This window comes from Colletotrichum godetiae (assembly GCF_030913485.1).
Source record: "Colletotrichum godetiae strain CBS 193.32 chromosome Unknown BDP55scaffold_1, whole genome shotgun sequence".
Lineage (NCBI taxonomy): Eukaryota > Fungi > Ascomycota > Sordariomycetes > Glomerellales > Glomerellaceae > Colletotrichum > Colletotrichum godetiae.
Window position 1 is genome coordinate 2,145,531 of NW_026851249.1, and position 18,797 is coordinate 2,164,327.

An 18,797-nucleotide genomic window follows, 5' to 3' on the forward strand; every position below is an offset into this window, starting at 1 on the left:
GAGGCTGGCCGCTGCCATCTTGGTCTGTCTACCGCACGTGTGAACTCCACTCAAGCTTCGTCATGGAACGGGTGAAGATGCTGCCACCGGCGGGTATATGCACTAGAACGAGCCAACCTCACCTGCTGCCGCAATAAGGTAGCACGGGTGGTCGGTTTGCCTATGTCGCAGCGATTTCGCCGTGGGCGGCATCGTTCCACACAATGGTCAGAGCACCTTGGACTGGCTCAAGCCTCAGACACAGACATGCAGCGTGGGATGACGGGTCAAGGGGGCCTTTGTCGCCAATACCGGTACCTTTCGATGGCTAGAAGCCTGGTTCTAGACGTTCGACAGCTTCAACGAGGCCACGGGCAAAGTAGTGCCGCGGCACGAGCTACGTCGACCCCCGACCCGTTCGAGACTATTGCATGCCGACGTCTTTCATTGGCGGCAACGATCCAAGCGCATCGGTAGGGAAGAAAGCAGGTGAAGGTAGCTGGTGGGGTTCGAACCGGTCGCAAGCCACGCTTGCCACGGTCCAATACGCCCGAATTCTCGCTCGCTTCTCGGTGGGTGTCCCATGGATCAACCAAGCAACAGATCCGTGATTAGCATTGGATGAAGCCTCCAACTTGCAGTTCCTTGCGAACTTGTCAATGCACTCATTAACGCTACAGCCATACCAGCCTCATCACTAAGCCGCAGCGGGCGCACCAATCATTCATCACCACCGACACCCTGGCATGAGCTCGTCCTAACCTGGTCACGAACGCTCACACTTAAAGAACCATCAGCCACCCGTAATTGGACCTAACCCCCCTCTCCGATCCGATGGCAGCCCGAAGCGCATTATTTTGCGAGAAGTACCGGATAGCACTTGAGCCTTTGTTTTACAACACCAAACGTACCGAAGAAACTCCAAGCTGCCCCTGAGAAATGAGCCCGCCAGTCAAAGACGACTGGACCCTGGACCGAATCAACAACGTGTAGCTCCTCCGTCTCCATGGGGTTCCAATTAGCATGGACGGGTACCGCAGCCTGCGATCATTCAAGGACAGCAGATCTCTATTCGTAATGACCTGAAATTAACCCAGTGTTTTGGAATGCGCGTTCACCATGCGCAAGCCAACAGAAAGCCCACGTATTCCCGAAAGCAAGGTAGTACGGAGTACGGTGGATGATGGATGCGGGTCACGATTTGGAGGGGTTTGAGAAGGCAAACGGATGGGGAAAGATCTGATGAACCAACGATGGATTCAGCTGCTGGGGCCGTGTTCCATTGTCTGTAGTAACTTGAGATCCCGCTCATCATCCACCAAACAACCCAACTAAATAACCAACCCGAGGCACGAATACCTACCCAAACCCAAGACTGGATTGTGGAAGGCAAAGACGGCCAAGACGCAGCATCAGAGTCACTGTGGCTCTGGAGTCAGAAAAAGGTCCCACAGGCGACGTCGTTGGGCACGCGTGTTGGCGCTGCCATGCCACTACCATGGTACGCATGGTCAGGGACCGCCGCCCGACGCGGCTGGTGCAGCGGTGCCTCGATTTGATCCTCTCTCTTGCTTCTCTAGCGCGAGGTGAAGTAGCCTTGGGTGGAGTTCCGCCGAGATGGGACTTGAAGGAGCGGGCGGGCTTCTGACCGTGCCTTGCTTGTTGCAAGTTCCCTCCCATGTTTCCCGGCAGGACCCTGAAATCTAACCTGACGGCGGGATCGTGTAAGCTACGGATTCCTGGATCATGGCGCCGTCGACGGTATATTGGCCTTTGAACTAAAGTCTGAAGAGAAATCACAGAGCGGATGGGGTTCCCCATGAGTTTGGTATATCCATTACCAGGCTTCTCACTCCATGTCCGAGGGGGGGTTTGCAACACGCGGACGGGCCGACCAGAGTCAGGCAAAAGATACTGTTGCACTTCTTCAGCTTCTGGGCAAGGGTTTTGCAGCTGGGCACTTGTATGCGCTTGTCTGTCTTGGGGACCAGCCCACCAGGAGAAGGGGAAACGAGAACTTGCGACGTACTGGCAAGCTAGGAATGCCGACCGGCCACAATCCGAAGCGCAATACGGAGCTTAGGCGGCACATACAAACCCGGCACCGAGACTCTCATTCGTCTCTGGGCTTGCCGCCTCTCGATTTTAGTGGCCTCCACCTCTTCTAATCCAGTTCAACGTCCGCTGTCCGGCACGCTGGTACGCAGACCAGACCGGTTCGGTGCAACCTTCACAGCAAAGGCAGTGCGGCATCGTACGGTCGAGCGGTATTTTTTGCCTGTTTGTTCTCGTCAGTCCACGGCCGTCTCATTGTCAGCCTGACAAATGTCTCCTGAACTGGTTGCTCATAGGTTCGCACCCGCTGTGGCTTGGAGTAGTCTCGGGGAATAGGCGGAGCATCAGCTCTTACAGTCACTTCAAAGTTCACACATAGCTCACGAGGAACCCATATGAAGAATTACTGCGCAGAGCAGCGGAGAGTCGGAGGAGCAGTCGATACTCGAATAACTGGGCCAACGCAACATCTCGTCTCGGAAGAACCGCCCGACAAGTATCGGGGATAGAAAGAAGCGGCATTGGATATTTGGTCAAAAGAGGGATACTCCCAGCTTGGGACGAGCCAGCGCGGCAGTAGACTACGGGGAGTCGGGGACGAAAGCCCAGTTTCTCCAACGATTCGTGAGGCTAAGTAATCTTCCACTTAGACACTGGTGACTGGAATACAGTCCTGGACAGGCCCTTGGCCCTAGGGTGCCGGGAAGAGTAGTCGGTTGCTGTCACCGCAGGCTGGGATCGGCCTGTGGCCTTTCCAAGGACACTGGGCTTCCACTTCCCTGCGAGGTAGCGGTCCCAGTGGTCCCTGAAGAGGGGCCCTTCCTGTTGCCAGCGTCTGGAGGATGAAGACCGGCCGAGGCGCCAGGTTCCCAGGAGCAGTAGCGCCTCCTGCGTGCATGTTGGCAGATGAAGAAGGGAGGGCGTCCCGTTAGTGTCCCGATCTTCTCCCGTTCAAATTGTCCCCCCACTAGCAATTGCAGCAGCGGGAGCAACAACAGCAGCAGCAGCAGCAGCAGCAGCAGCAACTTAATAATTCTGGGACAGATCGGCCGCAAGTTTCGGTGCATCTCAGTCCAGAGACGGAAGATTACATTGTGATTAGGCAGTAAGCGTGTGTACGGATATGTGGGTAGTCAGGTCAAGTGGTTAGATCTCGTGCTCGAGGGAGAGAGCATCGAGTAGTGATTCTCAAGAGCATCTTCAAAGTGAACCGAGTGTCGGGATGAGTAAAGGGCGAAGTCAACTCCACACCCACCTCCCGCATTTCGCATTTGCACGGCGCGCGGCTTCCAGTGCTTCGACTGCGACGTGAGAAAGAGCAGTGAAGGAGCTCTCTCCGAGTCTGGGTGTCTATGGATAGGTCTGTCTGACTCTGGTCGAAAAAGGAGGAGAAGAACGGACTAGGTCGGGTCCCTGTTCCATGGATGTCCCACACCCTCCGCCCACTTTCACTCCCACTCCCACTCCCACTCCGACTCCAACTCCCACGCACCTACCAGGGCCACCACACATCAACACTCTCCCCTCTTTCTCTCCTCCCACGGTCTCCCCTCCCTCCCCCTCACCCTCTCCTTCACCCTCCCCTTCACCCTCCCCCCCCCTCCCCTCCTGCGCGGGCTGCCCCTGCACGAAGGCACGGCACAACTACGTACTCCCTCGTCCGTCCACGGCCGTCTTGTCCCAGTCCCCCAGTCCCAAGCAAACGACAGCAACAGCCGGTCGATTCCCTATGCAATAATGCCCACTGTTCCGCCGGCTACTGCTGCGTCAAGAGATCCCTTCCCGCCGCCGAACCTGCGTGACGACTTGTTACCCGTCTCGTCTACCTTAGTCTAAGGTAGTTCTTTTCCCCTCTCCCCTTGCCTTGGGATGCTGCCTTTTTTTTTTATTGGATTTTAAACATCTTGCGCTGTTACCCGGAAAACCCAGGCGACGCCGCAACATCGACACCGTAGCCCAGCCATCGAAACTCTCTTCTTCATCTAAACACTTTCTAAACCTCTTTGGACATTCCAGACACCCGTCCGCTACAACTCCCGGCGCATACCTACTTCGTACGGAAATCCAGAACACGGATTCCTTCGTCACAAGCGCGGTTACTAAAAGTGTGTGCCTGTCTCTTCTCTCCTCTCGTGGCGCTACCCACGAATACAAGGTACCTACCTACCTGTCCGTACATACGGAAGTACATACGCACGCATACCTACGTACCGTACCGACCAACTTGAGGCCTGTCCGAGTCGGAGACAAGCTGCTGGTGCCCTTCAAGCCACCCAGTCAGAGAGAACGAGTGAGGTAGAGAGTTGCAGCCAGGCGAACGTGGGGAAATTCCTACCTGTGTGACCCTCTACGCAGTACGCAGTACTCGACTCGCCGAAACCGAAACCTTGACTTCCTTTCTCTAGGAAGCTTTTTTTTTCCTTCTCCTTCCTCTTTTCCTGAACCTACCACTCTTCACACACTCCTCTCATCTTCACCACCGCTGCTCCTCTTCACATATGGCTGCCACCATTCAGTCACCCATTGCGACTTCAAGTCCATTCACCTCGATGAATCCCACAACAACAGAGCACGACTTTCGCTTCCCGCGGAGGCCTGACGACCACTACGCCAGCACGTCGCAGTCGCACTCCCAGTCCCAGTCACAGTCCCACGCGCACCAGGCCCAGGCCCAGGCGCACACCCAGACGCAAACGCGGGCGCATTCCAAGGCCAGCCCCAGCGAACTGCCCGCCGGTCTTCGGGATCTACGTCTCGATCTCTCTGCTGCCCTCTATCCGAATGCGCAAGACGACTTTTTGAAAACCTCGGATTTTCCACCTTTTCAAAAGGCAACCATGGACTCCAGCCAGAGCCCCGAGGAGATGCAAAAGGAGGACCCCTTGGCCACCCAGGTGTGGAAGTTCTTCAGCAAAACGAAGCACATGTTGCCCAACCAGCAGCGCATGGAGAACCTGACTTGGAGGATGATGGCTCTGAATCTGCGCAAGAAGCAACAGGAGGAGGAGAGAGCAAGGTCAGCAATAACCTCACTTGCGAATCCTTTGAATCCTGTCCCTTTTTTTTTTCGTCTTTTTGTTTTCTTCTTCAATTATCGAATTGTCACTTGTCCCGGCTCTTGCGTCGTTTTACCGACCGCCATGCCGCTGACGGACCTGGCTAACCATTGTGGGATGATGCAGGCTCGCTCGATCTGCGCCGGCACCTGCACCACCAGCTGCTACGCCCGCTGCGACATTCAATGTCAACCCACCCAGCGGCATCGCCCAGTTGCGCAAGTCGTCAGAACAGAACGTGAACCACCCAGAACCCATGAATCTCGATGACTTCATTTTCTCCGAGAATATCGCAACGCCAGTCACAAACCCCTCGCCTCAACCGACAATAAAACACCACGAAGACAAGAACCAGATGCATCCCTCCTTCGCATCCGCCATCCCCATCAAATCGCGCAAAGATTCGGCTGCCCAGCAGCACTTTGTCCCACAATCGGTCCCGTTCCCTCCTCACCACCAAAAGACCCATGACGAGTTCAACTACATTACTCGCCATCACCGTAAAACGAGCATTGACGAGCGACGGGTGAGCCCAAATTTTCATTGCATCCTTCGAAATACCCTTTTTTGTTTCTTTTTACTCTTGCTGTAAACTATTCGTTCGGATGCATCGTCTTTTTCCGCGCATGTTCGACTGTTTTTGGCGTTCTGTTTTATCTTCCTATCTTGCGCACCCCCCCCAGTGCTACATTGAGACACGCTCCCGATATCATGTTAGTGCATTTTTGGCCTTCACTGAGCTGACCCCGTTTCGCACTTAGACCCGTAAACGTCCGGCCGACTTCTCTCCCCATGTGCCCGCAGTCAACAGCACCACGACAACAACCAATGACTTGGATGCGGATTCAGAACTTCACGAATACTCTCTCGATAACGCCAACCAGAACAACATGTCGCAGAACCCGCATCAGAATGGTGTTCCCTTCCCACTAGATACCTACAACATCGAAAATGACCCTATCATCACCTCCGCCGGGCCCTTCCAACAGAACTTCTCTTTCTCACCGTCCACCTCACCCATGATACCCCACGGCCCGTTTTCCAGTGTTTACAACGGATCTTCGGTTCAATCCTCTTCTCTGAACCCCTCAGATTTCTATTCGCCCCCAGGATCGGCTTATCATTCCACCGTAACCACGCCGCACGCCATGACTGATAACGACGGCTTCTACTTTGGCTCCATGGATATCCGTGGCCAAAGGTCACAACAATTCCGACAAGGCGGTCAGAGCATGGGAAGCCAAATGAACCAGCAATTCATGTACAATAACAACTCCAACGGCAACCCCATGTTCCCTGCTTCCGCGCCCACCACTGAGTCTGTTTTCGCCTCCAGCAGCGCACCGAGCCCATTTGGGCACATCGACCCGACACAGGTATTCCAGCCTGACCATCCAGTGCGCTCACCTGGCATGTCGTTGCCCAATGAGGGCATGTTCACCTTTGGCGCCGATTCGGACGAGGAGGATGGCGGCGCCTTTGCTGATCGCAACCTGGTCATGTCGTCCCAGGACTTCTCCCCGGGACCGATGGACGAGAGCAACTCACTGGGCTGGGATCCTTCTCTGCCTGGTCAGTATAGCACACAAGCGGCGCGCTATCCCGGCGGTCCCCCGCGAAAGCAGGTCACGATCGGCGGCACCACGACCGACTACGTTGACAACGATTGGGAAGGCGGTAACCTGCCAAGATCTCAGTCGCAGTCCTTCAGACAAGGGTCCGACAGGAGGGGCGGCAAGGTCCCGCGCACGGCATCCACGCCCGCCGGTCATCTTGGCCGCAACGGAAACCCTTTTGACCGAATGGCACAATCCACGCCCAACTCCCCGCCGGAGAATAACGGCACGGTATCTGGCTTCTCCTCTGTCGCTCCCAGCCGGCCATCCTCCCCTCCCGGCTCCAAGCAGGGCTCTACAACCAACCTACAGGCTGCTGCCGGTGCTCAAGGCGAAGGCAACGCTCCGACAACTTGCACCAACTGCTTCACCCAGACTACGCCATTATGGCGACGCAATCCCGAGGGTCAACCACTCTGCAACGCCTGTGGCTTATTCCTCAAGTTGCATGGCGTTGTTCGTCCTTTGAGTTTGAAAACGGACGTGATCAAGAAGAGAAATCGTGGTTCTGGAGCCAGTTTGCCCGTAGGGGGAACAAGTACGAGATCGAAGAAGAACGCGGCGAGCATCTCGGGCCCGGGTTCCCGTAAGAACTCGACGCTTGCGGTCTCTACTCCGGCGAATAACGTTACTACACCTCCTGCTGCTACTCGGGCCGGTAGTGCAAACGAGGGAGAGAGCCCTGCCAGCGGTGCCGCATCGGGCGGGAACACGGCCGGCAGTACTCCTACAAGCTACGGCACGGGTTCTTCCACCGGCGCCGCTGCTGGAGGAAAGGGTGTAGTGCCAATTGCGGCTGCTCCGCCCAAGAACACCCCTGGGCCCGGTGCTGCAGCTCTGTCACGCAATGCAGGAACATCCTCTTCTTCCGGCTCATCCAAGCGCCAGCGTCGCCACAGCAAGAGTGCTGGCAGCGAGGGTCTTGCAGGCATGGACGTGGACAGCCCCGAGACCTCGACAGGGTCTCCCAACGAGGCTGCAAAGTCACTTGGATCTGCCACTGGGCTTGCGAGCATGCCGACGGCGGGCTCGTTGGGCTTGGCTAACGGCTTCGGAATGACCCAACGCCCAATGATGGGGACTGGCATGATGGGGATGCCTGGTGGTCAGAATGGCCAGATGATGAACCCAGGAGGCCCGGCTTCTGGTCCACAGGAGTGGGAATGGCTTACGATGAGTCTGTAAGGAGATGTGAATTATCCTCACGCAACAACCAGACGATACAGGCGAGCGACAATCCTCGCTCCGGAGACCCTCCACGATTGCTTTTCATCCTACTCACCGATAGAGATGGTGTCGTGGCACGCTAATTTTCTGTTCCGAGGTCTATCTGACTTTTGATATGGTGACGGCGCATCATGATTTTACTGGCTGTTATTTTTTACGAATTTTGTTTGATACCACCATGGCCACGATTACTGGTCATTGCGCGGCGGTCTTCTGATTTTGGTCCGCCTACACGAAGAAAGATAATTTGGGCTACACGCTTTGTTTACTCGATATCCTGCATGCGAGGCCGGCGATACCTGCGGTGCATCCAACGTGGATTCTCAACCGAATCTAAAACGAACCGCAGATTCCTAGAGCGCTCGTCAGCACGGATACATGACCTAATGCGCTGGTTAATGAGGGAGACTTTGGAGGCCGACTAAAGTCCAAGGATATTACGAAGTTGCTTCGACGCGAAGAGGCGGATCTTATTTATGAGCATGACTGGGATCTTTCTTGCTTACACTGAACGTACGGTTACTTGACTGTGGGCATCTTCAGACGTTGTGGGCGGGATAAGGATTCCATTTTCCAAGCGTTCTAGAACGGCGTCTTTGAAAGAACTGGACGAGCGCCGGTTGACACATGATTTTCTTTTCGCGGGAGGACCTGGGACTGGGGGAATTCAGAGGATCTATCACTTTGGATGTCGGTATACCTAGAGCTCTGCAACCGGATGATATAAACTGAGATACCTCTTTTATGCTTCAACATGACTTCATCTGACATGGACGCCTTGTGATGTGAGCCTGCTTCAATTCCTACTGTCCGGCTGGGGTTACACAAAGGCAGTGAGTGAATGACAGGAAATGGCTGTAGCACAGAGAGGGGGAAGGGCGGAAGGGGGGCGGGGAAACGGGCGAGATGGCGGGGTTCATGCCGCGTATGCCTTGGAATCTTGGATCCAGTGTGTCTCGAGGCCCCAAGGGTCGCAAAGGGCCGTTATCCGTCGGTGAGAGCACGGACTATGGAGACTTGACTCAACCGTCACCCCGTGCTGCCGGGAGATGGGCTGCGGAGCCGAAAAAGAGGATGTGGGTTCAGTCCCTCCGCTCCGGGCTACTTCCCTGTTTGATGGTTTGATCTGTCAATGTCAAGAGCGCCCCCGACCCCGATCTTCACCTTACCCTGATCTTGACCCCCGGCTCCACGCTTGACTCCACGACGCACTTTCCCCCGGGTTGCCCCGCGTTAGGGTCTTGTTCGGTTGTACGGTGGAATGACGGTCCGAGACTGGTTTGTGGGGAGGAGGGGAGTATTCTTTTAGTCATAGTGAGGTAAGACTTTGGCTGTGGGAGGTGAGTATGGATGGAGGTGTGTGGTGATGGGCTTGAGAGATAGGATGCTAGTTAAGTTATACGAGTAGACGGGGTTTCAGATTTTTAGATGTTGTTCGAAACTGATGGTTCGTTCCCATCAGTTCACTGGCTTGATTTGCGTTAGGCTACAGGCTGTTTGCTGTCTACTCTCGGATACCACACGACGGTGATTCGGCATTATCAGCAAGGGCACTCAGAACTCATCCTTGACGATGTTTTCATCCAACGAGGTCTTTGGCGAGGAGTCACTGGCACAGTGAAGTCTGAAGGGGAAAGAGACCATTCACCACGACTCGCCCAGGGCTACGCATACCCGGGACTGTAAGTTTGCTAGCACTCACAGAGGAAATCCTCCAACGGCGAGAAAAGGAAAATAAAAGGAAGACTCTCCTCCATCCGTAGAAATCAAGACAGACCTTGGATTGGTTTCGAGGGTGCGACTTAGTTCATTGTTTCAGTAGTTCAACTCTTTTCACTATGCTTTGGCCTCAATGTTTGATTGTGCATGAGGACCTTGAGCCTCTCAATGCGATGGAAGTTGAGACGGAATTGCTCCCGAAAAAGACACACGTATACTTACTTGTGCCAAATGGTCTTTTCTCAAAAGTACTAAAAGCAGCTTTCTAGCTCCTTTCATTGCCGAGCCCTACCACTCTTCCTAGAATGGGTTATCTGAGATATGCCGAGTCGCCGACTAGCATAAAACCCGGTAGGAAGGAAAGGGGCAATCCGTGGTCTTGTATCTCACTTTGCAAGTTTGGTATACTGGGAGTCTAAGACCAAGCACAGCGAGGTGTGACGACTTGATGGCGCCATGTCGCTGATGGACGTTGGATCCTTTACGGATCCAGAAATTCTAACACTTCGTTTCAATAGATAGTAGCTAGTAAAGATAGTCACATGGACAAGTAGACTTCACAACCCCTGGCTATCACAGGGGTATTCCAGTATGTATATGGTTACAACACGGGATGGTCATCTCAAGAGATATTGGATGATAATATCCTCTACTAGCTAGCCCTCCCCAATGTCTCAGCGCAGTTCATGACGAGAGCCACGAAAATGACGAGAAAATGATCTGAACCGACCGTCTGAGCAGGTTCTGATGGGCTGAGCCCAAAAAAGTCAGTATCGACAACCGAGGAGTCATGTAAATAGGAGCCTTGGATGTCAGTGTCGGGAATGGCGCTCTGGGACCATCTACTCCGACGCCGGCGGATGATTGACAAGGACGCAAAGTCACCTCCCGCTCATCCTCCAGCTCCCACAACGAAGACGGCGACCTGGGTCTTTGGAACTTAAGGTGACCAGGCCTTTACCTCGTCTGTGGCCAGTTTGACCAGCGCACAGAACTTGAACGCCCGTGACCCCTACAAATCGGATCGAGGGCTCTGGCAAGCCGATTACTTCACTCTTAGGCTAACCTTAGAAACATCTAGTAGCCATCTTCGTGAGAGTACAGCAACGCGAATGTGACCCAGGACCCACGGAAGCGAATCTAAACGCCCGAGTAGTGTCTGTCAACTATACTTCCCCAACATACAGAGAGGCTCATCGCTGCATGTCAGCAGGTGTTTGCAAAAAGAAAAAAAGTCAGGACAGAAGCAGCCATTGTTGCAAGACGGGTTCAAGACTCAACCGCCATATTGCCTGCCTGCGAGAGAGCTAGAGGGCCGTCCAGGAAGTACACTTAATACTCACTGCTACAACGACACCATATCACGGGGGGGGAGGGGGGGAGGGGGACATGCGGCGTAAGCCGCCTCTGAAAGAGGTCTCTGTTCAGAGACCTTGAGGCTCGCTCCTCCGGTTGACAACCATGGCCTAGGATGTTCCGTCATCGTCGAGCTATTCTGTGCGAAGAAAAAGGCCAAGTAGACATTGAACTATTCTGGACATGCTGCCGCACGTTTGTGGCGAAAGGCGGCCACATCTAGCCCAGACCAGTCCCACTGCCTTCAGGTCAAATGCGCCGTCGAGGCAACCAATGATGCTGAGCTCCTCAATGTCTCCAGCTTACTGCTACTGCCAAGAAGAGAGAGCAAGCTCTTCATGTAAGCATCAATTCATGACCCGGGATGCACATAGACACGAATATCACATCATAACATCAGACACATGCAAGGGTAATATTCGTCTCATCATTTGACCAAACCCTAGGTAGACAACAATAGTCACGCTCCTTAACCCCGACCGTCATCACAAGCCACCAGGAATCACGGGGCTCTTCTTCAGTGTATAAAAGGATTTGTTATCAAAACCGTACGAGAAAGAGAATCCTCGACGGCCGCTTATTGTCGTTATCTTTTGGCCCTTCTGAGCCAGCTCCGCTCCGCTCGTTGATCAGTCATCAAACGTTCCTGCGCGCGCTCCCTCTTCATTTTTTGCCCCCATATTCTTGACGTCAAGGGAACGAATCCCTTCAACGTCGAGGTGAGGCTTCTCAGAAAAAAACAACAGTATTGTACATTATGGTAAAAGAAAGGAAGAAAAAGGCAACTGGGCACATGTGCTCAATCTCTCCAACAGTGTCATCCACCCATCTCAAAGAATAGAAGTGACCCTTGTGCGCCCGGCCTGCTCGCGTACGTCCACGGCGAAGAACAAGCAAGCAGAGGTCATGGTTGTGTGTAGTGTATCATCAAAAATAGAGAAACCCATGGACTCAGAAAGGAAAAGAAAAGGAAACGCGATAAAAAAAAAGGGCGGGGGAATTAAGCGAAGGTTGTTTCGTCATGAGTACGTTGAATCATTGCGAAACGAAGAACAGAGCCCACGCGTCGAAACCAAATCCCCAAAATCCGAAAAACTCCTTCCAACTGCGGACTGCATACCGCGGCGGACCGTGGGCAGTCAAAGAATGTACAGAAAGTGTAGTGACGAACGCTTGAAAGTCGTCACGTAGAGAAGCGAGAGTTCATGCGTCCCAGAACGCCAGACTAAGGCCGGTCAGGTCGGCTTTTCGTCTTCGCTCGGTCGTTCTCGGCTTGTTCGTCCACGTCGAGTCGCTTGCGCCAGTCGGCCAGGCTTTCGCTGAGGCCGAGTCCGACTTCTTCGTCCTTGCGAGTAGGGGTTGCCGCGCCCTCAAAGTCAAAGGTGTTGCTCAGGCGGTAGTTCTTGTTGGTGGCTTCCCAATGGGTGCGTAGAGTCTCGAGTTCGTCGGCCAGATTGTCCAACGCAGTGCTATTGCGACCGTCGACTCCGCCAGAGACTGCCCCATAGGTGCTGTCCGCGTCAGAGCTGTCCTGTCGTCGATGTCCCACGCTGTTTCCGTTGGTACCCCTCTCGGTCAGGTCGGAGGTCATACTCGGTGCTTGTCTGCTTTGTCGGCGGTAGCTGTCGACGGAGTTCTCAACCTGGTCGAGAAGCAGCGAGACCTTTCCTTCGGCATCCTGGGCGCGACGCTCCAGGAGGTTGTTCTCCTGCTGGAGGGTCTCCAAGTCTCGGCGGTTGGCGGCCAGTTTCCGGGAAGCTTCCTCGGCGTCCTTGAGAGCGCCATCGCGATGCTTCTTGCTGTCCTCCAACTCCTTCCTGACCGCGTTAAGCTGAGATTCAAGCTGCTCGGTGGACCCCTGCAAGTCTTCTTCGAGAGCCTCAATCTTCTCCTGTAGAATGTGGCGTTCGCTTTCCCAGTTGGCAGGGGCGTTTCCGTCAGTGCCGGCAGATGCCTCCACGCGATCCTCAAGCTCGATAACCTCGTTCTTGAGCTTGGCATTCTCGGTTTTATACCTAGCGAGCTGCTCCTTGAGTTGCTTCAGCATTTTCTCCGTACCCTTGACGTAGTGCACAGCAGACTGATAGTCATTTTCCAGTTGGCTAAGCTTTTCGCGGTACGCAGCTTCGCTCGCCTCCTGCTGAGCCGTGCTGCGCTGTGCATTCTCTTCGTGGGCAGTCAATGCAGCATTGAGCTGATCCTCAAGATCGCGGATGCGAGCCGCCTCAGGGGTATTTACTCGCGGGCTGCCAATGCTTCGGGTCCGCGACATGCCTGTGGGACTGATGCCACGCTCAACGAGAATGTCCTTCAGGGTGTTGTGTTGCACGGTCATCGCGTTGGTCTCCAGCTGTTGGTTCTGAAGTTGATGCTTCAGGTCCGAGTTCTTGGCTTGCAGAGACTGGGTGTCCCTCAGAGCCGCCTGGAGCTGTCTCCTGATTGCCACACCCTCGCGACTGGACTGCTCCTGGTACACCTCCAATCCAGCAATGCGCTCTTCCGCAGTACGAAGCTTATCAGCCGCAGCATCAGCTTCTTGCTGATACTTCTTGACAAGCGCGTTCGCAGCGACGAGCTGACCCTGCAATGCCTTGGCGCGCCCCTCGTCGGCTTTTCCGTCGGATCCAATATCCCTCGCAGTGACCTTGTCGAATCCGGCCAGTACGGCTTGTTGGTGGAGTTTTGCTTCCTTGGCATGCTTCTCGGCAATCTCCTCAGCGTCACGCAGTCGCTGAGTAGCAGCTACAAGCTCCGTAGTGCGTGCTTCGTGTTCCGCCTTGAGCTTGTTGAACTTGGACTCGAGTTGCTCCCTTTGCGAGCGCTCCTCCTCCAGCTTGCTCTCCAAGAGCGCCTTCATCTCTGCGGAAGCAGCCATGGCGGTACGAAGAGAGTCGAAGGTGTCGTTCTGCTCCTTGGAGTTGCCGATGGAGTCGTTGTACTTCTTCTCAAAGTCCTCCTTCTCGACAGTCATGAGCTGAATCGCTGCCATTGCCTCCGTATACTGGACCGCCTGCTCCCGAGCTTCTTTCTGCACCATGTGCAGCTCGGCCTTGAGCTGCTCGAGTTCGGTGGAAGTCATTGTCTTGTAAGACTCGAGTTCGCTCATGCGCTTCTGGGAGGCATTGGTGGTGTCGTCGGCCAAAAGGCGCGCACGTTTCTCAGCTTCAAGCTCAGATTTCATCATCTCAAGCTGGGCTTGGAGGTCCTTTTGGTAGTTGAGGGCAGAAGCCAACTTGCGGCTGATCTCGGTGGAACGGTCGTCAACATCGCGTTCGCCATCCAGCTGGGGAGTGCTTGCAACACTTCCACCCATCTGGGCTGCAACTCTGGCCTTGGCATACACCGCCTCTTGGATTGCAGCGTCTCGCTGCTTCTCCGCTTCGGCGATTTGTTTCGCAGCAAGAATGGCTTGCTTGTCAACGGATGCCTGAACATTGGCGAGCTCGGTTCTCATAGCCAAGAGCGCCTCGATAAGGGGTTTGTCCTCATCGTCGAAGGTCTCCGCGGCCCTGCTGTCTAGGACAGGGCTGAGGCTTGCGTTGGGAACATACCCAGCCTTGCGAGCCAGCTCAAGCTCTGACGCATACCAGGCATTGCGGTTTCTAGCTGTGTCCAACTCCTTCAGTATAGCGACAGTCTGCGAAGTGCGGCCCGAGGATCGTCGAGACAATGGATTGCTAGGCTGACGAGTGGGGGGTGGTGGCGAGGCCGGCCGGATGGGTTGCTGCACTTGAAGCGGCGACTGTTGTTGGGTTGGCGGCGGCGGCTGTGCTTGAACAGGTGGTTGGACAGGGGCAGGCGGTTGGATAGGCGGTTGTGCTTGCGTCTGAGGTGGTGGTTGAACTTGGGCTTGTTGTTGAATCTGCATTGCCTTCAAAGCAGGCTCGGTCGTACTATCCACGGAGGTTTGGGACCTGCTGCCTTGCCTGGACCTGGTCTTGGAAGGCTCGGGAGGAGCAGATTCAGATTTGGAGCCAGATCTCAAGACCCCCTGAGGAGTCCGTCGGCCATTGGTGACCGGACTCTCCGCGTCCTTGGGCTCTTTAACCTCACGAATGACGGGAGACTGGCCTGCAGCAATCTGCGGCGAGCCACCAACGGATCCATCTCTCTCCGACGACTGTCCCCTAACTCTTCCCAAGTTTCCAGTTTGAACCCCAGGCTTTGCAGGCGTCGGTCCTTGAGGCGGGGGCCCAGCGGGGGGCGAAGTCGCTGCAGATCTGGGGAGCTTCGACATATTGTTGACTGCCGCCGGGTTCGCGTCTGTTCCGTTGGGAGACCCTCGCACCACGTTGGTGGGACTATTAACGGCGGAGGCATCGCGAGGTGCTCCAGGGGCCCCGACTAGTCGCTTTTGATCAGGAGGACCCTGGGAACCGTCTCTTGATAGAATGTTCCTTGTCTCGGCCGCAGCACTTGGCCGCCTCGCTTGCTGTGGGCGTTGCTGTCCATTTGCTTGCGGTCCATTAGGTTGTTGTGCTGCTGCCGCATCGTTCGGGTACCGAATCTTTGTAGTATCGAGCATGTAGACTATTCCAAGGTCGCCAACGCTGGCGGGGGATGAAGAGGGTTCGCCTCCGACGACAACCACGGCCTTGCCAACTGTGGTCATGCTGTGACCAGATCGGGGAGAGGGCGACGGACCCATGTTCTGGAAGGTGTACCACCGGCGCGAAGTAATTCTGAAGGCGGCGAGATCTCCGAGGTCGACGCCCTCTTCCGTGCGTCCTCCGAAAATGTACATGACATCGTCAACAATTGATGCTGCGTGACCCTCACGAGGAACCGGGATGTAGCCAATGCAGTCATGTTGCGTCCATTCGTTCGTCGCAGGATCATAGCTCCAAACGTCATTGAACCATTGATAACCGTTTGTACCACCAAAGCTAGAGGTGCATCAGTAGTGTTACCTGCGAGGCTTTACGCAATACATACAGATACATCTTGTCATTATAAGTAACCACAGAGTGGTTGGTTCGGGCAGCTGGAATTTTCCCGACGGGTGGTCCGCCACTGTCTGTATTCTGGATCAACATCTCCCACCTGTTGTTGGGCATTTGGAGCTGGTTCAGGTCAAATGCAGCAATATCGTTCATGAAGTAGCCCTCGATCTGACCACCAAAGATATAAATCTTGGATCCGAGGATGTTGAGGGAGTGGCCGTAACGGCCGGAAGGCCGAGTGCCAGCGGGCAATGCTCTCGACCATTGTCTCGTTGCTGTGCTTCATTAGCAAATACTCAACTTCCCACGAGGCAGTGCACGCTGCACGGCGAAATGAAACTCACAGGTGTTGAGGAGATAGAGCGTCTCATCCAGGACGTCCATCTCATCTACTTTGGTGTCACCGCCGTAAACAATGAAGGCGTTGCCAACGAGCAAACTTGCGTGCCCGACTCTCGGGCCAGGTCCCTCGGCTGTCGTCGCCAAAGGATAGCAGGCCATGTTCTGTCCGGCCTCGATCATCCACAAGTCGCCCTTGACGGTGGAGCTATTGATTAAACCTCCCATCACGTATATATCGCCCTCCTTGGACGAGACCGAATTGACGGCCGCTCCATAACGGGGGAATGGGCTCGGGTGTGATGATGTATATGTCAATCGTCGTTGCGACCAGGGGTATAGCGACGCATTAGGGTTCATCATTTGTTGTTGGGGAGGCATCTGGTTTTGCGAGGATACGGGTGGAGCATTGCGAAGCTGGGAGGGGGATCAGCAGTGTTCCAGCAGCGCCAGCTCATCGCAGTGAGCTGGATAAACTTACAGGCAAATCATTTGAAGGCGCTTGTGTCGGTATTTGGTCTACACTAGGTCCTCGCTGGCGAGTGTAGCCTTGGTCGGGGCTTCCAGCACCGGCGCTCCCATCGCGATCGATTGAGTTCAAGCTGCCGGTCGGTGTCGAGCGCTGGGTGCCGTTCTTCTCTTCCCTCGCGATTCTCTCTCGCTGGCTTTGGATTGAGCCCTGTGAGCCACCGGAGTTTCCATCGCGGCTTGCAAGAGCTCGATCCTGATTCTTCTTGGACTTGAAAAGAAAAGCCATGGCGAATCAAATCGAGGCCTGCACGCTGAGCGGCAGTTGAAAATGGACTTGCTCGTACGTCGTGTCCAGTGCGCCCGGGATTTTGGGGGGGTATCAATTGAAATCGTTTCGTTCGTTCGTTGAACAAGTTGTTTAGGGGCGTCACGATAATGAAAAAAGTCGCTCAAGTCGCACTTTACTCGTAGAGTCGATGATGCGGGTAGCGGGTGCTATCGCCAGGTCGCTGGGAAGCCGAGTCGGGTGAGGCGCGATGGAGATGCAGCGGATGCAGGAACGCAGCAGATACGCAGGAACGGGAAAGGGAGTCGATGCTCGAGTGTGCGGATGGCTGGGTTCACATCGGTGGAGTGTGCCCGGGGTAGCGCGCGTTGCTGAGGCGAGGAGCGTCCTGCGATGTTCAACCTCGTCTTTTTTTTTATTGCGGTCCTCCTCGTCGGCGCAGTGAAGCGAGTAAGGTGCTAAGGGAGCGAGGGGTGAGAAACGAAAGGAGGCTGGGTGTTGGGCGAGACGGGACGATGTCGACTCCGCGCGTACCTTTACGCAGAGCTGTCGCTGACGGGGGTTGGCTCGTCGGATTTTTAGGGGTTTGATTACTCTTTTTTTTTTTTTTTTTTTTTTTTTTCCCTTCTCCTTAGGCGTTTTCCCCTTCGGATTGCCGTATCTTTTCTGTCCGTGGTCGGTTTATTATTACTTTAGGCTCTCGGGCCAGGTAGACCGCAAATAGGTTGCTGCTGGTACGGCGATCGCAAAGTGAAGGAAGGTCGAAGTTGGATAGACAGCTGATGATGCAGCGTGAGGAAAGAATGCCTGGCTAGAGTGGTCTTTTCCGAGAGTGTGTCGGTCACTTCGCTGCCTCTCTTTGCCGTTGTAGAAAGGAGGTTTTTTTTTTTTTTTTTTTTTTTTTTTGGAAGAAATGCCACTCTAGGGATTGGGAAGCGATGGGGAAGGGGGCAGAGGGCAAAAAAGAAGACATTGGATCCAATGCTGCTGGGCTGATGGAATTCACCTCCAAAATGCAGGAGTAACAGCGGAACCTGGTAAAGTGCACCTAAAAATGTTGCAGCCCAGTGCTAGCTGCGAAGTACCTTACCTCCTGGTCCTGCCATTGGGCTACAGTCTACCACCTTAGGTACCTAGGCACTCGTAGTCTCTCTCCATCGTTTCGGGGGCTCCTGTTCCTGCACTGACTGGCTCCGCCGGGTCGCTGCGCTGGCCTGTTCTCCACCCACCAACTTGACTGCTTTAGCCCGCCCTGCAACCTGCCCTGCACATCTGCACTCTGCACTTGCGCCTAGAGGGGGCCAGGGGCTTGTTCTTAGCTGATGTTGGACCAATGGGATGTCGTGCAGCTTGAGTTTCCGCTCGCTTGTGGATGGGGGTGCAAGGGCTGCGTAGGGGAGAGCCCAGCATCCAAGCAGAAGGGGAAACTTTTTCAGAGAGGAGCACGGGGAGGCTGCAGGCGCTTTCGTTACGGTGGGGGGGATTTGGGAATGGGAGGAAGGATTCTCGGACATCAGGCGGGACATTGAGAGTACTCGTCGCCACGTGGGATCCACCCTTTGAAACGGTGTCACTCACCAGTATATCATCATGCACGGTGACCTGCTTCCCGTTTCCTTCAAAAGGGGCGGGCACGGCGGGCTAGCTGGGGACACGACGAGGCCTTGCGAATTGCACCGTATCATTGAACGTGCCGTACGTGTGTACGGATAGGTACCTTGCCTGACAGGCTACCGCTGAAGCGAGAAAG

At 54.8% G+C, this 18,797-nt stretch overlaps 2 protein-coding genes across 2 annotated transcripts; one reads left to right on the forward strand and one right to left on the reverse strand.

Annotated features, from left to right (window-relative positions):
* Positions 1-4,532: 4,532 nt before the first annotated feature.
* On the forward strand, positions 4,533-7,891 carry BDP55DRAFT_625659 (uncharacterized protein; the record flags this gene model as incomplete). Its single annotated transcript, XM_060571507.1, has 3 exons — positions 4,533-5,050; positions 5,217-5,616; positions 5,852-7,891. 3 exons carry the CDS (start codon positions 4,533-4,535, stop codon positions 7,889-7,891), a joined length of 2,958 nt encoding a protein of 985 aa, XP_060437191.1.
* Positions 7,892-12,233: 4,342 nt separating this feature from the next.
* On the reverse strand, positions 12,234-17,047 carry BDP55DRAFT_539159 (kelch domain-containing protein; the record flags this gene model as incomplete). The annotated part of the gene is made up of 4 exons (XM_060568008.1): positions 12,234-15,894; positions 15,944-16,226; positions 16,296-16,707; positions 16,772-17,047. 4 exons carry the CDS (start codon positions 17,045-17,047, stop codon positions 12,234-12,236), a joined length of 4,632 nt encoding a protein of 1,543 aa, XP_060437192.1.
* Between the last annotated feature and the right edge of the window lie 1,750 nt (positions 17,048-18,797).